The sequence below is a fragment of the Miniopterus natalensis genome, chromosome 3 (genome assembly GCF_054644295.1).
Source record: "Miniopterus natalensis isolate mMinNat1 chromosome 3, mMinNat1.hap1, whole genome shotgun sequence".
NCBI lineage: Eukaryota > Metazoa > Chordata > Mammalia > Chiroptera > Miniopteridae > Miniopterus > Miniopterus natalensis.
In genome coordinates this window covers 88,408,434-88,430,623 of record NC_142083.1, presented here as the reverse complement: position 1 = coordinate 88,430,623, position 22,190 = coordinate 88,408,434, and the positions used below count along the sequence as shown (strand labels likewise).

At 45.7% G+C, this 22,190-nt stretch overlaps 1 protein-coding gene across 1 annotated transcript in view; it reads left to right on the top strand.

Moving 5' to 3' along the window:
• The window catches only part of ABAT (4-aminobutyrate aminotransferase), an 85,867-nt gene that overhangs the window by 27,104 nt on the left and 36,573 nt on the right, over positions 1-22,190 (top strand). The window contains exon 2 of the mRNA XM_016199387.2: positions 20,735-20,848. Within this exon, the coding sequence (XP_016054873.1) occupies positions 20,779-20,848 (70 nt within the window). The 5' untranslated portion in view covers positions 20,735-20,778. The remainder of the gene's footprint in view (positions 1-20,734; positions 20,849-22,190) is intronic.

The window sequence follows — 22,190 nt, the reverse complement described above, 5'->3', positions numbered from 1 at the left end:
CATTTTGAATTTTTTTTCATGGAAGCAGCTCGTATCCCAAGAGGCAGCAAGCAAAGGAGCAGGTTCAGAAAGCAGAATTTCATTTGCAGAGCCAGATGTGGAAATCCTTACTACTTGCCGTTTAAGATCCTGCAGTTGGTGGGTGAGAGCTGGCAGCCATGTCACCCCTGGAGGGAATTGCCTGTCCCTGAATATTTGGGAGACTTGGCAGCCAGTCACTCTGGGTGAATGCTGACAGTACTGAGCACACCCTGGGCACCTTGGGGGAGAGGACAGACCCAGAGATGAAGACCAGCTTTAGGTAGGGTCCAGTCCAAGCAGGAACAGACCCTGATCACTCGGCATGGCGCCCTCGCTCTCAGTCACTTGCAACTCCTTCAGGAAGCCACTCTCGTTCCCTTATGCCCTGACTTCTGTCTGCAATGTCCCTACCACTTTAGTCCACCTTCCAAAGCTCTGATCACCTTTAAACGTCCCCTGTCACTGCTTCCAGGAAATCTGTAACTTCCACCCAAGTAGAGCTGATGCTATAAGCCCTCCTCTACCTACCCCAACCAAATACCTTGTACCCCTGGTATCGTGTACCCTCCAGACCCGTCTCTCCATTTGCCCATAGCTGCAGTTTATTTTACAAGGACTTAAAAATATTGGATAAGATGAAATACACGCAAAGTGACTTGCCTGGAATCTTGAAATGTCAATGTCATAAAAGGCAAAGCGGCTAAGAAATGGTGTTCCAGGTTAAAAAGAGACAAAAGAGCCATGCAGACAAATGCAATGTGGTCCTGGGGACAGGGAACAACAGTCAGCCACAAAAGACGTTTTGAGGACAAGTGCGGGAATTTAAATGTAGAGCACGTATTAGAAAAAAGTATTGTATCAATGGTAAATTTCCTGAGTGTGAAATACGTTGTATCTCAGATAATCAGTACAGAGTTTATATAGGAGAATGTCCTTGTTCTTAGAAGGAACAGGCTAAAGGGTTTAGGAATGAAGTTTTACAATGTCTGCAACTAACTCTCAAGTAATTCAGAAGATAGACAATAGAGATTACAGATGATGATAGATGATGATAGATTAGATAGATGATAGATAGATAGATGATAGATAGATAGATAGATAGATAGATAGATAGATAGATAGATAGATAGATAGATAGATGATAGATAGATAGATAGATAGATAGGGTACAAATGAGGCAGAGTATTGACAGTTGGTGGTTCTGGGATTATGACGGTTGCTGAGCTATGCTCCCAACTTTTCTGTGGGTTTAAACTTTTTTGAGTGCCCACTATGTGCTGTGCACTCTGCCTAGTTTTGTACATGGATTGTCTCACTTAATCCACAGAACAGCCTGGGAATGAGGGAGTTCTATTATACCCATTTTCCTATTAAGAAAACATAAGATCCACGTTCATTCCACAGCCCCACTGTTACCGATTATTGTGAAATTACCAAGGATAGCTCGGCAGTCTTGTGCCTCTAGAAGAAACATTTCTGATTTGAGTCTGAGTGACTTCAACTGTTTTTGTGGTATAGAGATTAAGAGCACTGAATCTAGAGCCAGCCTGGGTTTGTATACTGGCTGGCTCAGCTCCTTAATGGCTGTGTGTTGTTGGGCAAGTCACTTAACCTCTCTGGGCGTCCATTTCCCTTTTGTTTCTGTAAGAGAGAATGGTAATAATAACTACTTCAGAGGGTTGTTCTGAAAATCAAAGGCACTATTAATGCAAAACGCTTAAAACAGGATTTGTTCCAAAGAGATCAGTAAATGTTTGTTATCACTGTTACTATTATTATTGTTCTTGTAATCTTAGCACCTGCTCCATTGATAAACCTGGAAGATCTTTCTCTTCTGCACCCAGGGCTGGCTGACTTTCTAGACCTGGCTCCTGGGCTAGTCCAGGCCTCTGGCAGGCGGACTGTAAATGGGTGCTCTGGAGATCACAGTGTGGGGAGGGGCAGGGAACCAGGGTGGGACAGGTGGGACTCCTCATCCCACCTCTCCCCTGCAAGACTGCCCTCCATAACCCCCCTGTGAAGCACCCACGTGATTGTGCTGTAAAGACCTGTGAGGAAACACACACCTGTTAGTGGGAGCCCACAAACACAGAAGCTCACCAGAGCCTCCGAGATCCGCCCCACAGGGCTAAACCAGCCCCTCTTATTTTGTTTGTTTTCCGTTGCTTTCGGCCTTTATACATGATATACCTTATAGCTCCTCTGAATGGTTAAGAAAGAACCCAGCCAAGGAGTGTTTATCAATTCACTCATGACTCCTTGGTTCTGCCAGCCAAATGTTCCCACACCTGAAAATCCACCCTGAGGGCTGACTGCAGGAGGGGGGTGATCTGGGTCTTGAGCACGTGGGCTGGATCCTCAGTCATCTTGATTCACCTCCTGCCACCCTTCCAAGGGGGTGGAAGTGTTGCCCAGGAGACGACAAGACCTTGAGTCTTGTCTTCTTGCGGGAAGGATTTCAATCAAAAGACAAAGTATAGAAAAGAAGGCAAGAATTTTTTGACTGCAGCAAAAATATACTTAAGACAGTGGAACAAGGAAGAGCCCAGAAGGAGAAACAGGAGAGCCTAGGCGGGGAGGCTTTGGCTCACTGGGAAGTCAGAGAAAAAGGGGACCTTGGAGACGGGTTCAGGGGGTTAGCCTGGGATGAGTTGCCACTGCCCATTGCTCCCCTGGTTGCAAGTCTCACAGGGTCCCTTAGAGGTTAGAGGATACATGCCTGTGGGGCAAGAAGAGGGGGGAAGGAATGTCACAGGCGTGCTCCCTGGACGGAGCGCACATTGGGACATTCATTTTCTTGGGTTTTAAAGTCTGGGTGTGTAGGGGACGTCTTAGGAGTGGATCAATAGAATATTTATCAGTTTTATGCATCAAAATGAGATTTATTCTCTTAATTTGTCTGTTCTTGGGTGTGGCACTAATTGGATTTCTGTTATATGTGTCCCTGAGTAGGGTGATTTAAGCTACTTACTCTCTGGTTGGGGAGGAGAAGTGCAAACCATTTACTCTTAGGTGTCCTAGGTTTAGGAAAGATAGGATTTACTAGGTGGCTGCAAACTGCTGTTTAACTGTCTGTTTCCCTATTCCTCTTATCCTGGAATTTTCCTAACTTTTACTATGCTATAACATTCCTCTCTCAGAGACTTACACCCCTAAAATCTTTTAGAGTTGATGAAGGAGGATGGTCTGTCTTCAGTAACTGCTTCCTGTTGATAGTGGTCGTAGTCCCTGCCCATGTGAGGGTATGGAAGTCTCGCCCTTCCTGATCTAAGGGAGAAAAGGGAATGATATTTGAGACTGGAATAGAGAGGCCATTGGTTGGTTCTCCTAAAACGGGTGGGCTGGAATTTCCAAAGTGTCATCAGTTTGACATGGAGCCTCACTTGAGGAGGTGGTGATGTAGATAGACTTATATTGTGTAAATAACTAATTAGATATTTAATAAAGAATATGCCTATGAAAACAAGAAAACAACAACAAAGGTTAATGATTATTGCAAATCATAAATCAGTTTCTGAGTCTGTAAGACTGTCAGTTGAGAAGGCTTGACGTTTCTTTTGCTAGAACGAAAGCAAGCAGTGACAATTTGATAGCATCAGATGATCAGGTAAATTCTGTATGGTTGACATTGTATCTGCAGTTAATAATTTAAGTCAAAGCATGGGAGAAAAAGTGAAACATTAGCTTTTAGGGTTGAAGACAACTAAAGAATTCAGCAACCAGTTCAGTTATAGGTAAAAATAAAACTTTAAAGACAGCTGCACTAGAGTCCAATATCCACAATTGGGCATTGTGAGTTCCATAAAACACAATTTTTCTACCTAAAATCACCCTCATTTTTATCAGAGACTGCATTAGATCCAGTTTTAGTTTGGCCTGATTATTTGTATAAACACAGTAAGAATAGCAATTGATTACATAGGCTTTTTAATGTCTGCTTTGCTGGAATTTTATTTACTAGAAGTCTTCAGATTGAGCTTCAGTCAGCCCCTTAGGGTGCAGAAACCAAGCCACACAATTGCCATCTGGTTTTGCCTGCAATAGCTATAGGTTTGGGTGGATTCGTCACATTCCTGAGATCCCCAAAATGTCTTGAGGTTCTTTCCTTGCCGTCTTTCTGGAAAGCAGCCTTCATTCCTCACCTGGAAAGACTGCTGTGAACCCACTGGCCAAGCAAGGTATCAGCCCATTTCTTGCAAGTAGCTTTTGATTGGCTTCAATTCGTTTTGAGAAGGTTTTCTGGTGCCACCCAGGGTCCAGGCGTGTCTCTCTTGATCATGACATTCCAGTCAAAGACTTGATTAATAAAACCATCATTGGAATCTGGTTTTATGTGTCCTATTATAAAGAGAAAAGATTCTTATTGGATGTATGCAAACAAACATGTCATGAAAACAATATTCACTCTTTGAGACTTGCCAAATTGGAGGGATTAGGTAGGGAGAAAACTATAACCCAGGGCCCTGCAGTCCACAGGCTGCCGATCTCAACACAGAGCCAAACCCCCTAGGGCTTTTTTAAAAGTTTTGGTTTTTTTCCAGAAACCTGCATTTGAAAAGATGGTTCAGATAAGAGTTTTTAAAGAACACCAGGTATTTGTATCTCAAAGATACAGGGAAAGAAATGCAAGCTTCTCCTAGAAGGACATTGGTTTAAAAAAGTCAGTTATCTGTAAGCATTTTGAGCTGAATAGGGGAGGTTTTGGGGGAGGTAAAAGGATTTAGTGGGCTTTGAATTGTTTCTGGAGCCATATCTCTGGCCCTGTGAAGACCTCATTTGTAAAACAAGGGCAGTTTTTTTAATACTTCAACAATTGGCTTGTCACCCAAATGTTGGCAATAGACTGAGAAATCCATCTATTCATTTTTAGAATGTTTTTTTCCATTTGGTGACATTTTTCTGGTTTACAGACAGCACATAGTTTAGGCTCGCCTCTCAGAGTCATAAAGGCTTAGATACATGGGAACTCTGTCCATTTCCCTTGGGAACAGCAAAACAGGTCTTAGCTGCAAGATAATATTGTCCCATAACATTTCCCAGTTGGAAGGAAACAGGCTCTGATTTCAAGTCAGACATTGATTAAGTATTTCTGCCATTTGTATAGAAGCTTTACTCTGAAGGAGGAGGCAACTTAAGGTGAGTGTGGTTACGAACAGATAAAGTAGTCCCAGTATCTGCCATGGCCTTAGTGGCTTTCCTTTTTATGATACTTTTAACTTCTGCAAAACTGAGGAGAAGGGAAAACACTCTAGGAGCAACTCTATGCTTGTTTCTGGTTTCTTCTCTTTTTCCAAGTCCCATCGGTTTTCTACAGTTTTGAACCAGAGACAAATGCAACTATGTCTCTGGATACAATAATAGCAAAGAGGCAAATGAGAGTGTAGGCCAAGCAGTCCAGTTGAGCAGGAGAGGCATATTAAATCGTAAGAAAGCATGGATGAAAGGATTATCTGCCGAGAAAGTGGGCCCAAGGGAGTCATGTAGGTCAGAGTGTGCTGCTTGTGGAGGAGGTTCCCAGAGGCCGTGAAGCCTGATGGTCATCCTCGCTCCTGTTACGTGTCTCAGTTTCTCTCACCAGCTGTCTAAAACAACTGTGAGGAACTGGAGTGCTCGGTGACCAAACCTTATATGCACCCCCTGACGGGTCAAAGTTTAATTACAGTTATATTCTGGAGTCCCTTTAAGGCCCTTGCATGTCACGAGGGAGACCCTGTGACACCTCCACAATGACCTTCAGTCACCTGAGAGTGTCTACTTGCACTGACTGGAGGGAAAATGTGCCTCATATCTTAGGTGCCAGTTCATCACCAGGCGCTCGTAGTTACTTTAGTTTTCTGCTTGCAGGCAGTCATCCTCTTTTTAACTTGAATTACTGCCTCGCCCCGCCCTCCTGGTTCTGGACAAGAAGGGAAAGTAAAGCAGCCCTTTCTCTTGTCTCATGGCCAGAGGACTTATGGCTTGTGCAGTCCGAATCATGGCACTAAAAAGATGTTACCAATTGAGGTTACCAGCTGGAACCTCGGTTCTTCTCATCAACGCAGAAAATTTTTTTTTAATGTTTTAATGTTTAAAATGTTTAAAATTTTTTTTAATGTTTTAATGTTTAAAATTTTTTTTAATGTTTTAATTTTTTTTTAATGTTTAATGTTTTAACTTTTTTCCCCATTGATCCCCTCCACCCTGCACCCCCTCCGTTCCAGGCCTTCACCACACTATTTTCTGTGTCCATGTGTTCTGCATATGTGCATGTATTAGGTTACTCCCCCCCCCCTTCCCTCTGATATTCATCATTCTGTTCCATGCTTCTATGCCTCTGGATCTATTTTGTTCATTGGTTTATTATGTTCATTATATTCTACATGAGTAAGGTCATGTGATACTTGTCTTTCTCTGACTGGCTTGTTTTGATTAGCATAATACTTTCCAGGTCCCACCATCCTATCTCATAGGGTAAGGGATCCTTCTTTCTTACAGCTGCATAGAATTTCATGGTGTGAATGTCCAAGGAGATGCTTGATATGATTTCAAGGTTCTTGAACTTGTAGAGACTTGCTTTGTGTCCTAACATGTGGTCTATCTCTGAGAATGTCCCATGTGCACTTGAGGAGAATGCATAGTCTGCAGCTTTGGGGTGAAATGTTCTGTAAATGTCAATTAAATCCATCTGATCTAGTGTGTAATTTAGAGTCACTGTTTCCTTGTTGACTTTTTTGTCTGGAAAATCTATCCAGTAAAGTCAGTGGAGTGTTAGAGTCCCCTACTATGACTGTATTGCTGTTGATCTCTCCTTTAAAGTCCTCCAGAAGTTCTTTTTCCAGCCTGTGTGAGTCTTTGGTTCTGAAGTGGGTCTCTTGTATGTAGATAATATATATTTGGGTCACGTTTTCTAATCCATTCAGCTACCCTATTTCTTTTGATTGGGGCATTTAATCCATTTACATTTAAGATTCTTATTGATAGGTACTTATCTATTGCCATTTTATTTCTTTATGCCTATGTTTTTCTTTCTCTCTATTTCAACTTATTACAGCAGTCCCTTTAATATTTCTTGCAATGTTGGTTAGGTGGTGATAAATCCTTTAGCCTTTTTTTTTTTTGGTCTGGAAAGCTCTTTATTTCACCATCTATTTTGAATGGTAGCCTTGCTGGATAGAGTAGTCTTGGTTTCAGACCTTGTTTTGCATTACCTTGAATATTTCATGCCATTCCCTTCTGGCCTGTAGAGTTTCTGATGAGAAGTCAGCTGAAAGCCTTATGGGAGCTTCTTTGTAGGTAACAGATTTCTTTTCTCTTGTTGCCTTTAAGATTCTCTCTTTGTCTTGAATTTTTGGCATTTTACTTATGATATGTCTGGGTGTGGACCTCTTTGGGTTCTTCTTACTTGGGACTCTCTGTACCTCCTAAACTTGTGTGGCTTTATCTTTCACCAGGTTAGGGAAATTTCTGCCGTTATTTCTTCAGACAGGTTTTCTAGCCCTTTCTTCTTCTTCTGGCACTCCTATGAAAAGAATGTTGTTACATTTCATGTTGTCCCACAGCTTCCTTAAACTGTCCTCCTTTAATTGTTTTTTTTTTTTTGGATCTCCGAATGAGTGTTTTTCTACCCTGTCTTCTAATTTGCTAATCCAATCCTGAGGTTCCCCCAATCTGCTGTTTATTCCTTCCAATGTATTTTTTACTTCTACTATGTCATTCTTAATTTTCTTCATAGTTTCCATATCTTTTCTCATGCTGTTGAACATCCTTACAATCAGTATTCTGAACTCTCTATCTGAGAGATTGCTTATCTCCATTTTATTTAGCTCTTTTCCTGGAGACTTCTCTTGTTCTTTCATTTGGGGCTTGTTTTTTTGTCTCCGCATTTTGGTTTCCTGCTTGGGTTTGTTTCTATATATTAGGTAGCTCTCTTAGGACTCCCAGTCTTTTTGGAGGGTCTCTGGTGAAGACCAATGTTAGAGCCGCTGTTTGTGACTGGCTTTGAGTACCCTGTTTGGGGCCATCAACGTTCTACAGCTTATGGTTCCCTCTCCTGGGGCTGGGTGCACTTGGAGAGGATTAAAACGTGCACCAAGGTCTGCTTTTCCAAACGGTGGATTCAGGAGCAGATCAGACTGAAAGCACCCAGTGATTGCTTTTGCCTGCAGGCTGATTGTAATTCTGAGTCTCTTAATGGGCCTCAGGCTGTAGACCACAGCAAGATGTAAACTCCACAGGGTGGGGCAAGAGGTTTTCCAACTGGGTGGGGCAGTTGCTTCCCCCCCCAGGCAAAAGCTGCCTGGCTTATAAATGTCTGCGTTAGAAGTCTGGGGGAATTATTCAGCACAGGAACCCAGAGCCCACAACTCTGGATTCTCCTCACACAGCTCCAGTCCACTGTGCCCTCCCTCTACTGGAGCCCAAGGTGAGTGACTGAACGTGAAACTTTGTGGTTTGGCTCTTTAAGAGACTGCATTTCCAGCTCTCTCTCCCTGGCAGACAGAAACCCCACAGCTTTTCACAGCCAGATGTTATGTGGGCACATTTCTCAGTTTGGTTGCTCTGGTCGGGGGAGCCCAGCTTGGGGCTTAGACCCCAGAGTTCTCAGTGGGAACCCCCACAGCTGAGATCTCCCTCTGGACTATCAGCTGCTGCCTGTGGGAGCCTGGCCAGTCCTCTCTCACCTCCACATTTCCTACCAGTCTCTAAGCAGTCTCCGCTTTATGTCCTTGGCTATAAGGGTTCTCTCCAGCTTGTTTTCCGTTGATTATACAGGATGGTTTTTCTATGTTTTAGTTGTAATTCCACTTTGGTCCTGGGAGAGTATCAGTGTAGCTTCCACTCAATCCTCTGCCCTTTTGGAATCTCCAGAAAAGATTTTAAGGTCAATGAAAATGAGAGTCAAGCAAAGTGGGATTTATTGAAAGTACACTCCAAGCGAGGAACAGGCCAGTTGAGAGACACAATGGTGACAGTGGAGCCAAACTCCTGGGTTATATGGTTTAAATGAGAGATTTTTCTGGGTGGAGACTTTTATTTACATTCAGGGATAATTGACAGAAAAGGGTTATATAACTATATTTCTTCTGCACATGCCCTTTCCCATAATGCATACAGAAAAACCCACCGGGGTTTCAAAACCACAATGCAAATTTTATTATAATTAGTCCAGGGCCCTAGTAAGGTCACATTGAGGTCCTGTCGTTTTCCTCTGAGCTTGCGCCAAGAACTAGCTTGTTGCAAACTTGCCCACTGGCGTTCTGCTGGCTGCTAGGCCACCCATAGAGGGGTGGTCTGAAGGCAGTCTTGGTCTAACCTGTCAATACCCCATGGCAGGCCCCAACCCAGCTGCTCATGCCTAACTTTGTACCTAACAGAAGGGAAAGAAGTGTTGGCATAGTGACCGCAGAACTTAGGCTGCCTCAGTGGGACCCCGTGGTCAGAGCATTCAGGCCCCAGAGTGGAGCGTAGCACAGTCGTTGAGCTTCTTTCTACATGTCACATGGTGCTAGATGCTGGGAGTGGGGAGACACATAGGTGGCTATCAAGTTATGCTGATGACCCTCATCACAATGTGAAAAGATTTTCTTTGTTTACTTATTTGTTGTCTGTCTCTTCCACTGGAACGGAATGTAGAGACTTTGCTGTCTGGTTCTACCACCCAAACCTGAGTCCTTACAATTCAGTATTGTATCTTCAGGCAGCCGGCCTTCAGGAAATAGCAGTGCCTGAGTACGCATCCATGGATGGATGGATAGATGGATGAATGTATAAATAAATGAATGAATGAATGCATTTCACAGGCTAAAGGGAGAGCAGAAATGTGAACAGATTGTCACATTACAGGTGAACTGGAAAAGAATATGTATATAAATTTATGGGTAATCTAGACATGACAAATGTTGACAGTTGAAACTAGGTGGTGGTAACATAAGAAACATCCAAACCTGTGAAGAATTTTTGTGAGTTTATTTGAGCCAAACTGTAGATACATGCTGTGAAGCAGAATCTCTACGGATTGAGAATGGCAGGTTTGCACCTTGCTTATAGATTACCATCAAAAGAGGAAATGTAAGTAGGTTACATGAAATCCATTGATGATAGATTAGGGACTGGGGAGAAAGCAAAGCGTGGGGGATGGGGAAACCTCTGGAATTGGATAAAAAGTAGAATGATAGATATACCCTTCGTTTAAGTAGGTTGGTGCAAGATAGTTGACAATCAACAATTAACATGATAATGCTCCGCTTGGTGCTGGGAGAGCCCAGAAAAAAGGGGAAATTGCTTTGTTTTGCAAAGGCATGTTAATCGGTATGTTATCTCAGAGGCAAAAAGAAAACCCCAACAGGCTTAGTTAAGGTGAAGATTTTCCTTTGTTAGGGAAAATACTGCCTTAGGACATGGCTACCCACCCTAAGCCGCTTTTAGTTTAAAAAGTTCTCATTTCAGAGACGGTCCTTTGTGGTTACTTTAGGTCTCTGAGTTTGCAAGGCCACCATGCAGGCCTTCCCTGAGCTTGTCAGGTTTAGAATGTGGTCCCTTTTTGTCCACAGTGGTAAGTATAGTCAAGTTTATCTGGTGTATTTGGAAAATTTTCATTTAAAAATATATAGATTGCTGGACAGATACAGATGAGCGGCATCTAACCCTGAATTGAGAGTCAGGAATGCTTCCTGGAGGAGGTGGCCAAAAATGTACTATGAAAAGATGCACAGCAGTTAAGGGAATATAAACAGGAGGAGAGGCAGAAAAGGACATTCCAACAAACGTTACCACAGGAGCGATGACCTGGGGACAGAAAAGAGTAGAGTGTGTGCAGGTCAGTGTGAAGAGGGCAGAAAAGGGCAGGAGATACAGGTGGGGAGGTAGACTGTATGCCCAGTCAAGAGCTGGGATGTATTTCGGGGTTAGTGGGGAGCCAGGGGAGGTTCAGGCACTAAGTGACTGGGTCAGCTTTGTTAGCTGAAAAAACAATCATTTAAATTTAAAGCCCTGGACTTTTCCTACAACCCTTATCTTTTTGTCTGGAGGATGGAAGGCTTTTTTTGTATGTCTCAGGGAGTATCATTTAGATAATTGCTTTTTTTACTTAGCAAGTTTGTTTTCCCCCTAAAAGGATAAAAAAAGTCATGAAATGGAGGACTTTTCTCAAAGGGATGGAAGGTACAGAACGTCTGCTGATGAGAGAGTCGAGGAACCAGGGAGGTGTGGATGCCGACCAGGATAAATTTCATCACAATTTTATTTACTCCAGATATTTGCCTCTGGAAGGACAAAACGTTAAGAAAGCAGTTGATGTTTTGCAATTGATTGATGCACAATAATCACGAGCATTCTGTGATGGGCTCTTGTCCCCAGGTTTTTGTCCCAGCTCTTTCCTTGGTACCACAGTTTGTCGTCCGGGCCCCACTGCTTTCCCTAAACAAGCTAAACAAGGCATTCTCAGCTGCACCGTTAATGGCTCCAGTCATCGGCCCCCTGGTGTCCCGTGAGAAGATGCTGCCAAGCACTCTCTAGTGGACAGGTTACATTTTATGTTTCAGGAAAAACAAGTCGCCAGATGGGAAGGGAAGGCTGACGTGAGGATCTTTGAAATCGACACACAACTGCTATCCAGAAGGCCTGGCTGTTTGGCCAGGGTCCTGTGTTTGCCATTATGACCACATCCAAAGCCAGAATGAGACTGGTTGAAATAGTGTTTTATGGAAGCAATGAACTGGGGCGTTTTTTCATTGCTATATCTTTGGACCCCCCCTTTGCTGGCTCTCCTGCACCAAAATGTTTAAAGAGTTGTCTGGCAGAATTCGGAAGCAGGAACAGGCAGGCAAACACTTTTTCACAGATTAATGTTTAAAACATCCAGTGAGCATTCTCCATTATCCGGAGCTGTCCTAAGCACCGTGGAGCTATAAGATGCCAGTTCTTCCACCCAAAGGACCTTATGTTCCATTGGGTGGGACACGACTTTTTGTGGAAGGAATTAGGGCATCTGCTCTTTGGAAGGGACAGTGAGGGCAAGCATCGGGTGTAGGGGAAGTGCCAAGTGTGGGCTGAGGTTGGAATTGCTCAAAAAGCGCAATCATAAGCCACCATGAATGCGCGTGTGGCCGAAAGATGAGCATCTTTAGGAAGACTGCAGACGGTGATAGCTGTTGAAGTTCTTTGTTCCCAGAAAAGTGACATGTGCTGGTCTGAGTTGTCTGATGAGGTTTCTGGGTAAGGACCAAAGCCACCAAACTGCTAATGTTCCCAGACCTTGGTCTTCAAGCTGAGACAGCCCTAGTTCTAACTTAACTCTTCTGTTTCCAGCTGTGTGTCCTTGTGCAAGTGGCAAAACCTCTCTGAGCCTATCCCCTCAACTGGAAAATGGGAATGGAAGTATTTGCCTTCCAGGATTAGATAAGAGAGTATGTTAAGCCTTGCTGCAGTAGGCATTCATTCATTAAATTGTAGCAGATCCCTATATACACGAATTAATGAAAGATCCTTTGAGTTACTGGAAAGTGAAGATATTTCCAAGGGACTAGGAATACTGTCAGGCACACACCCTAACTCCAATCACCAACAGTGTTTCCAAGTCGCCCACTGTGCAGACCTTGAAGGAAATAAATGGTTGATTGTTATATGCTGTAGTATTTGCACACTTAGCAGTTCCTGGAGTTCTTAAAACGGTTTGCTGTCTCTGAACAGGAAATGCACCTCCTCCAATCACATTGACCTTATTTGTTACTGGCCCTCCCCATGGGATGCAGGGTTCTGGAGAACAGCGAGACTTATCCTTGTTCAGCGTGGTGTTCAGGGCTCGGCACCGGTGCTCCGAAAAGATTTGTGCGCCTGAACAAACCAATTTTATTTATTCTTTTTTAAGAATATATAAAAGGATATTTTTTCCATTGCTTTTCAGAGAGAGTGGAAGGGAGAGAGAGAAACATCGATGTGAGAGAGACACATCGATTGGTTGCCTCCCACTCAAGCACCGACTGGGGCCGGGGATCAAGCCTGCAACTGAGGTACATGCCCTTGGCCGGAATCAAACCCAGGACCCTTCGGTCCATGGGCTGATGCTCTAACCTCTGAGCCAAACCAGCCAGGGCAACAAGCTGATTTTAAATACTGGAACTTCTATGGCCTTGGCTTGGGGTAGGGCCCTTCTCAAGCTTCTCCCTGAATACATCCTACCCCAGAACAAAGGCTGTGTCTCACATTCGGACACTGGAAGCCCCGTATGCTCTTTTTCTCCTTCACTTTGCTCACAGGCTAGGGCTGCCCCCCCCTCGGGAGACGCTGTGCCCATGCCCCCTGCACGCGTGTTTTAAGTTCCCCTTGTTCTTCCTGATGGGGCCTGCAGGGTGGGCAGGGGCAGGGGAGACAGGGCCTGCTGGGACCCAGGTGCCTGAGGGTGGACGAGGTGGGAGCAGACCAGCCCCTCTCCTGGAACCTAGAAATTCAGGTCATCGCAGGGCCCCCACAGGTGCAGATAGCTCTTCCCAGCCCTTTAAGGCTGTAGACGAAACGCCTTCCCTCCAAGGTCAAGGGTTCTCTGGAAACTGAGACCGTGGCCTGTGACGAGCCATCCTTCTCCATCCTGTGTACTTTTTTCAGTTGGCCCTAACCAAAATGAGTGCCGCATGACCTCTTGGGTAGGCTTCATTATTCCCATTTGACAGATGAGGAAACTGAGGCCCTGATGCATTGAACTACTTGCCCAGGGTCAGCAAGCTAATATATGGCACATTAGGACTCAATTTCTGGCTCATCTGACTTTCTAAACTGCTCTCTGTCTTTCTTAGGAGTCAACACTTGCCTGTTCCCAAGAACAGCTTTCCTCTCTCATTTTACAAGTCACTGGTGATTGTATGATGCCCCAAGAGACAGATTGTAGGAAATGAGGAATGCAGGGAGGGAGGGCTGGGGTGGAGCTGTGGAGATATCCAGGGGAGGCTGCGGGAACTAGGGTAGGGTGAGGGAAGCCAGATCTGAGATAAAGCCTCTGTCGCAGTGCCATCCATCACAGCCCCATGAATGGGGCCCCGTTAGCCACTGCAAAGGCCCAGGGCTCCAGTTTTATTGGTTGCCATGGCGACCCCTGGCCTTGACAACCAAGGCTCACTTGTGTTATTGTGTACTATTGAGTGTGCAGAACAGCCAACGGCTGGATTTGCAGACTGGAAAGGAATGTCCCCAACCCCTGCCAGCACTTTTGTCTCTGCCCTGAAAGCAGACGGGAGAATGAGCGAGAGCGTCTTTGGAGCCCCAGAGAGGCCTGGGGGGTCCTTATCTAGCCAATAATGCATGCAACGAGTTCATGCTCACAGGGCAGCATAGTGGAGAGATGAGTCAGACACCGTCTTCATAGGGCCTTGGTGGAGGGTTTACTATTTATTCAAAGATTGTTTGCAGCCAGGCACTGCTTTGAGGCTGGAAATATAGCTGGAACCCAAGTCCCAGGTCTCAGTTCACCCTCTGCTAGCCCACGAGGTAGATTCAATTGGCATTATCCCCATTTTACAGATGAGGAAACTGAGGCACAGAGGTTACTTAATGTGTCAAGATCACACAACAGTAAAGGAGGGTGGTTTCACATTCATTGTCCTGCACACCTCCTCAAACGGCTTCTTTCTCCCTGTATCTTTCAGATGTTTAACTTTCAAAGTGAGAACCCTCCATTTCCAGGGCTGTGCAGACCTGGGCCAAGTGCAGGGTCCACCACTCACCTCTTATGACGGTAGTTGTCAGCCTGACCCCGGGAGCTTCCCCTATGCCCAGATCACACCCGGGAGACCAGGAGACTTATTCTGGGTGGGGCCCTGTCATAGGTGCGGAGCTCCCAGCCAAATCGCTGGCTTTTGAGCTCTGAGACCTTGTAGAAGCCCATTAACCTTCTGAGGCTGTTGTACAAGGCAAACGCTGCAATGACAGAAGTTACACGTGGAAGGTACATGGCACATGGTAAGTGAGCAGTAAACAGCAGCCAATCCTTTTCTGACTTTCATTCTCTGTCCAGAGCCAACTGGAAGGATTCATTTATATATTTATGCCTTGCCTTTCACCTGAATCCTCTCACCCTGTTGATTTAAACATTGCATTAGCCCATCCTACCCAACCTTCCGAATGCCGGAGGCCGATAAGAGGGAGCAGAGAACTAATTAGCATTTTAATTAAAGGGAGAGGGTTGGGGAGAGGTGAGTCCACTAGAAGACACACTATCTGGTTGGACCAGGGTGCTCAGCATGTTTTGACTGAGATGTACAGTAGGAAACAGCATTTATTGCTGGGCCAGCACATGCCTGAACCAGAAACTGCCCTGACTTGCCATGCTTTGATGGTCCCTGTTCTGGTTTAGTAATTGACGGATTTAAGCTCTCTCAGTTCTGATCATGTCAAAGGAAAAAGTCTCTGTTGGACACTGGCCTGCCTTTCACAGCTGTCTGATATCCACCAGTCACCCATTTCAGCAAAAAGGTAGGACTAGGCTGAGTCCGAAGCCTTGGGTGTTGTCGACTGTGCTCAGCTTTTAATGTAATAACCTGCTTTCATTTTATTACATTCTTTTCCCAATCACCTGTTTGTAGCAAATGAAACTTTGAAGGAGGGGGATAGGGTAGTGATTAGAAAGGATTCTAATACATTTTATTTGAAATTTAAAAGCAAGTTGATTTTAAAGAAATATGTTACATGTTGTATGAGAAGTAAGAACATGAGAAGTCATTTGCTGTGTAATGAACCAAGGTTTGGAGAAGCCAGGGGGAGACATGGGGTTTCTGAGACCAGGAGCGCCAGCACCCAGTCTGTTTCCATTCCGATTTAGGGGAGTGCCCCCAAAAGCAACCCCACCCAAGATCCCTCAGGCCACCGTTCTTTATCCAGATGTGCAATCCAAGGTCCAGCAGATTGCACACGGCATGGTGAGTGATCTCATGCCACTTTAGGGGTAGGAGTACTGTGCTCAGGGTACCCAATGACTTCAGATTGGGGGGAGGGGAATATTGTTACAAATTTCAGACCCACTCACACATTTTAATACGAATCCTCGAATCTACCTTAAAAGGCAGGTGGTACTGTTCCAGATCCACAACTCAGATGTGTTGAGTTTTTTCACCATGTAAATTGACTCCAGGAACTGTGCTGAGCTCAGAAAAACTCAACCCCAACTCTCTCGGGGTTTACATTTTTCTAAGTGCCTTTGGAGCGTTCTAGGCAAGAGACTGATGTGAAATGAATTATCTTTAAGAAAGTCTGGGACCCAGGAGAAAATAGATGGGAAGAGAGGAAGCCGAGGAGCCACTGAGCATATCATTGCCCTCGTCCAGGCGAGAGACAGTGACTGTTTGCACCAGGTCAGTTAGGGACTTGTCCCCAAGCAGGGGGGACCCAGGAGCCCTGGTACCACCTCTCATGTTCCAGGTAGCTCTGCCATCATAAGGGAGCCTTCCCCTGTGGCCGGCTTGCATCTGAGGGGCTGCGGAGCAAGTCCGCAGGGAGAGCCACTTGCCTTGGCAACCCCAGAACCTGCCCCTTCTGCCCCCTTCCACCACGCTACCATCCCATGCCCGAATCCTTGACCACTCCACATCCTCTCCCCTTCGAGCATTTGCTCAGGCCTTACCCCCCTTTCTCCTGTGGCCTCTGAAATCTGCCAGCCTGCCAGGGTGCAGCTCAGGTGACACCGTATTGGCGTAGTAACTCCCACGAGAATGAACCTCTGTTCCCAGGCGCATTGCTCACACCAGCAGAGAGTCGTGATTCCATGATTCTAGTCTGTCTTATGCAGAATTAGTTGTTGACAGTGAACTGGAAAATTTTTATGTACTGTACATATCTTGCCAGGTTATTGTAAGAATTTATTAACGTGATGGGTAAAGCCACCTAACACATTAAATTCTCCCACCCCCATTCCCCTGCCACTAAATTATGAGCTTCAGAAAGAGATGCGCGTTTCAGTCATCTCCGTTTCTCCTGCACCGAGATAATGCACTGCCTCGCCAGTACCAGGAGCTAATTAATTTTGTTGATTGAATTAATGGGCCTGAGAAAGTGAACAAATGGCATTAACTCTTTTTGTTGGAAATGTATTGTGCTAGGAATTAATGTCTGATGGAAATCGGGCTTTGTTATAAGGTCAGTTTCAACTGCGGGCCACCAACATGTTCCCTGGAGATATGTCACAATGTGATGTTTTGCAATTGCAAGTGTGCAGTTGTGACTCCCCCTTTTTCAGAGCATTCAAATGTTAGCATTTGAGTTCTCTGAGATTCTCGAATTTTTAAAAACACAGGTTCCTGGAACTTGAATTGTGTGAAGTCTTAAGTGCTCCCGTTTGTGACAAATGGTTTTAAATGAGAGCCAGCAATGCTCTTTCTATATAGTTGCCATGCTGCTAAAGTAACAGGCTTGCCTTGAGTTGAATATTTTGGGTTAGATAAAAAATCCATTGAGTTATCAAGGAAAGAATAGCTCTACTTTTCTCAGTAGTATTCCAAGCCCTGCTTTTCTCAGTAATATTCCCCCTGGTAAGAGCAATAAAAAATTTTTTTTAGGATGAAATAATTTGTATGTATCAAGCTCTGTATCTACTACTACCATTATGTGTTCTGTTATTTGCTGAATTAATTGATGTGTTATAATGAAAGGGCTTTGGGGTCACACAGTCCCACACAATCCTCTGGCCAGGGCCAATACCATAACCCCCTGAACTTCCATTTCCTCCTGTCTGAAATGGAAAGATGCCCTACTTGCTGGATGGTTTAGTGGATTCAGCAGATACAGTGCCCAGCAGAATCTCGCCCAGCAACCCACACCACAGCCACTTCCACCCAGGGAGAGGGAGCTTTGCTGGCCCCAAAGTCTTTGTCCTTAACTACCCTGCGCGGCCTTACTCCACCTGCAGAGCTGAGCCAAAGAGGCATCGTTACTCCCAACGTGCTCCTAAGATTTGGGGCTTATCAGCCTGATAGTCTAACCAAGCTATTAGCTGGGACTCTGTAAGCAACAGAAGTCCACTTGAGGTAATGCAAGCAAGGGAGGATGCTTTCTGAATTTTCTTACCAAGGCACTATTAGGGTGGGAATGCCTTTCCCTGACTCCTGATGTTTCCTTCCATGTGAAGAGGGATCCTTGAGCCTGACACTCCTGACTCTTCCCCCCCACCTTCACCGGCTTACCCCCGAGGTGGGGGGAGACTCAGGTTCACCCCACTAGGTTCTGGTGTGAGTGATGTGTCCAATGCCAAGCTGGGCTGTAGGCTTGACGTGGAACCAAACAGCACATCCAGGACCCACTTTCTTTCTCTCATGCTGCTTCTCTCTGCATAGGCCATGTTCTTCTCCATCCAAAGACCCTGTTTGAAAGCTGGCTTCTCTCAGCGGGTGTGGAAGGTAACTGACCCACAGCTCCCTGGACTGTGGCCCTGCCTTGTCCAGTCCACCTGGGGCAGTGGGTCACACAGAACAGACATGGCTGCCAGGTCTGCATCCCTGTAGACAGAGGGGAGAGTTTGTCAGAGTGGGGAGGTATAGCGTGCTGAGCCGACACCTCAAAAGATGTCCCTCTGGGCAGCCAAAGTTGCCTTACCTGTGAAGACAGGTTAATGATGGCAGCCACCTCCCAGGGCTCTGAGGATGAAATGGGATGGTATCTGTAGCACCAGCCTGCACATAGTAGGTGCTCAATGCATGATAATGGTTAGAGGACAAGGACTGCATCTAATTGATTTTTGTACCTAGTGCCCAATGGACCCCCACATGAGTAGGTGCACCATGGATATTCGCAGAATAAGTGAATCCTCAAGTCAATGCCAACCACCTCCCTCCTTCACTCATTCTTTGCTTCTAATAATACAGCCCGACATCCCATTAGCTCTGGGCACTGGGTTGGGGTATTGCCAACCCATTATCCAGAGCTCAGGGCCAGACACCCTCATATTTCCTCACCTGTGGTGCTAAGCCCACATGCACTTAGCTTCCTAAAACCAACTGTCGTCCTTCCTTGTGCATTCTGCACCAGGGGATCTCTCTGGGTCTGTGTCCATCACCTCTAGTTGATGCTTCATTGAGTTTTGCTGCTCAGTGGAATACTTTGTTGCAGAATGAGTGGATAGACATGTATGGAAGGTCTGGACTCAGTATTGCATAATGACTCTGGGACCAGACAGATCTGAATTCTGTCTTCAGATCCACCACTTAACTTTTCTGTGCCTCAGTTTCCTCATCTGTAAAAGTGGGGCACTTAGCATTGTTGTGGGTGTAAATAATAACAAATACTAATAGTCCTGTATGTAAAGTACTTAGCACCATATGCGGCACACAGAAGGGACTCCGGAAACAGGGTCCACAAGTAGTAATGAGAAGTGAACGCTTCCATCATTGTTCTGAGATACAACACAATGCAACTGAAAGTGCATGTGCCAGATAACAAAGCAGGTATTTAGCAAGAAAACCCACAAACAAAAAGATGCACAGAGAGCCTGTTTGAATTGTGGCTTGGAGAGAAGGGGAGGGGAATGAGAAGAGATGATAAAAGAAAACAAACATTGGAGGAAGGAGGTTTGCTCCTGGCCCACGAAGACAACCTGTAAAGCTAAGCTCAGGGATTTGGGGGCAGGACTCAGGAGCAGTCTGGAGAGAATCAGCCAACCCTCCTGTGAAGTGGGAGCTAAGAACCCTGGTGCTGTGTAGGGTAACTCTCCAGTTTGCCAGGACTGTTCCAGTTTCAAATTGGAAAATCCCACATCCCGGGAGCCCTCTCAGTCCTGAGCAAACTAAGGATGGTTGGTCATGCTGGGGATGTACACACCCCAAAATGCGCCACCAGATAATCCTCTGGGTCCACAGGATTCCCACACAGCCCAACTGCCAATATTCTGTGTGGGAACAAAGCATAGGGCGCGCCCAGCTTTCCACATTGACATCTGCTCTGAAGTTTCTTCCATCTTGCCCTTCCAAGCTAAGTAGAATACAGAGTTGCTTAGCTCGCCCCCAGTGGATATTGCACTGAGCTCATCTACAGAGGCATCTCAAGCCAACTGTATCCCCTTCTCCCTGTTTTTCAATCTAGAAAATGGGTGTAATCATCTCGCCAGGTGTTAACTTAAAAATGAAAAGGCCTTTCACAGGGAGAGGCAAACAAGCATGTACTTGAAATCAATAAGCATAGCTATTTGGGACACACACAGATCTGGAGAGAAGCCCAGGTAGAGTTCCTGTTAGGAAACAGAGGCAATGGGCGTTTATGGTAGGGCACGGGGAATGATTACACCAGTAGGAGAAAGGCATTGCTATTGGTGCAGATAACATAGTGATGTTTACTCTAAAGAATATTTTTATTTTCAGTCTGGTAGTCATCAGTCCCATAGCCATAGCTGCTTTCCTATTATCTTTGCAAACAATTTTTTTTTTTTTTTCATGAAACAAGGTTGCTTTAGCCTCAGTCCAAAGGTTATTTCATCCCGGTTTAACATTCCAAGAGTTGAGGCATAAAGCATGCAAGGCAGTTTCTCTGGCAAGGCTGCTCCTGGTTCATTTTAAAGTGGCTCCATTTGTTATTTTTTTGACACTGGGGTATGGTCAAGGTCAAATGAAAATGCACATGAGCAGGCTTTGATTTAAAGTGCATATTCCGTATGAACACCTTCTCCACTGTGTGGGGAAATGTGGGAGTGAGTGGGTGGGGAAGGGTGGAATACTTGGCCGGAGGGGGAGTGGTCTGCACTGGCCTAATTCTGCCATTCTCGCTCTTTCAGGGTGGGAGCACGTGAAGGCGTCTCTGTTCCCGAAGGAGGTGATCATGGCCTCCATGCTGCTCACCCGGCGGCTGGCCTGCAGCTTCCAGCACAACTACCGCCTGCTTGTGCCCGGTAAGCCCTGGGGGTCGTGGCAATAACAGACTGGTCCTAGTAGAAGACACAGTGAGACTAGGGATTCTGGGTGGAAGAGTCCTTAGGCTAAAGGCACTGGTCAGCCAGTACTTCAGGGCTGTCCCATCGTCCCCCATGAAACGGTCCCCATCACCACCCCCTCAGATTCCTCCGTTTCTGCCACATGCTTCTGTCCCCAGGCAGACAGCTCTGCAATGGGCAGGGAGCTGACCCACCAGCTTGCACAGAGGTGGTGGCCCCAGTAGCTAGAAGGGCCCAGGCTGTCCCCACAGGGACCATCAGGCAAACCACACAGCTCTCGAGATGCTGCCAAGAAACAAAGAAAGCAACAAAAATCCTTGTAATTGATGTAAAGGCTAGCTGTGCTCAAGGCCACTGGATGGGAGGTGGCTTCCCTGGAATGTCCCACCGTCACTACACTCTCCCTCACCTCCTCATACTCCCACACCCACACCCAACTGGCCAGCAGCCCCACGGGCTCACCTGTGCTCAGTCTTTCTCAGAGGCCCCCTTTTCTCTCTGCCTTGCTGAGTTCAGGCAGCTTAGCCCAGTGAGCTTCATCAGCGAGCACCTTGCTTGCATGATCTCATGAGGGACCCCTTCCCAGTGGTCTCATGAGAAAGCAAGAGTGAATCCCATTTATAGGAGACAAAACTGTGGCTCAGAGAAGCAGTCACTTGCCCAAGGTCACACAGCTACATGAATGCAAGTGAGTTGTCACCCCTCCTCTGTGTGCCTCCATGTGGGCTCTGGGGGAGGGAGAGGCTAACAGTAACCTCCCTTTGGACATCTTGTGCCTCCAGGCTGTCCCAGTTCTTAAGAGCCCCATGCTTGGCATGGTCGGTGTCCCTTTATTGCCAGTCCTGTCTGCCTTCTGGCTGGCAATGTCCTTGGTTTGCATGTTTGTATCCTGGGTGAGAGAAAAAGCAGGAATGTTCGCGCCTCTCCCGGGAGTATCAGTAGGCTTTACTTTGGGACGATTTTAGGCATACAGGGGAGTTAACAAAGATGGTACAAAGAGATCCCATGTGTCCCTCACCCAGTTTCCCCCCTTGTTAACATCTTACATCACAAGGATACTCTTGTCCAAACTAAGAAGCTGACCTTTGTGCATCACTATTAACTGAACCCCAGGCTTCTCTTTGGATTTCACATTTTCCTCTTACTGCCTCCTTTTGTCCCAGGATCCAGTCCAAGTTTCCACATTGCATGTTGTCACCTCTCCCCCGTCTCCTTGCAGTTACAGTTTCTCTGTCTTTTCTTGTTGTTCTCAACATTGGTAGCCTTGAGGAGTTATTAGTAGGTTTTGAAGTTTTGTTTT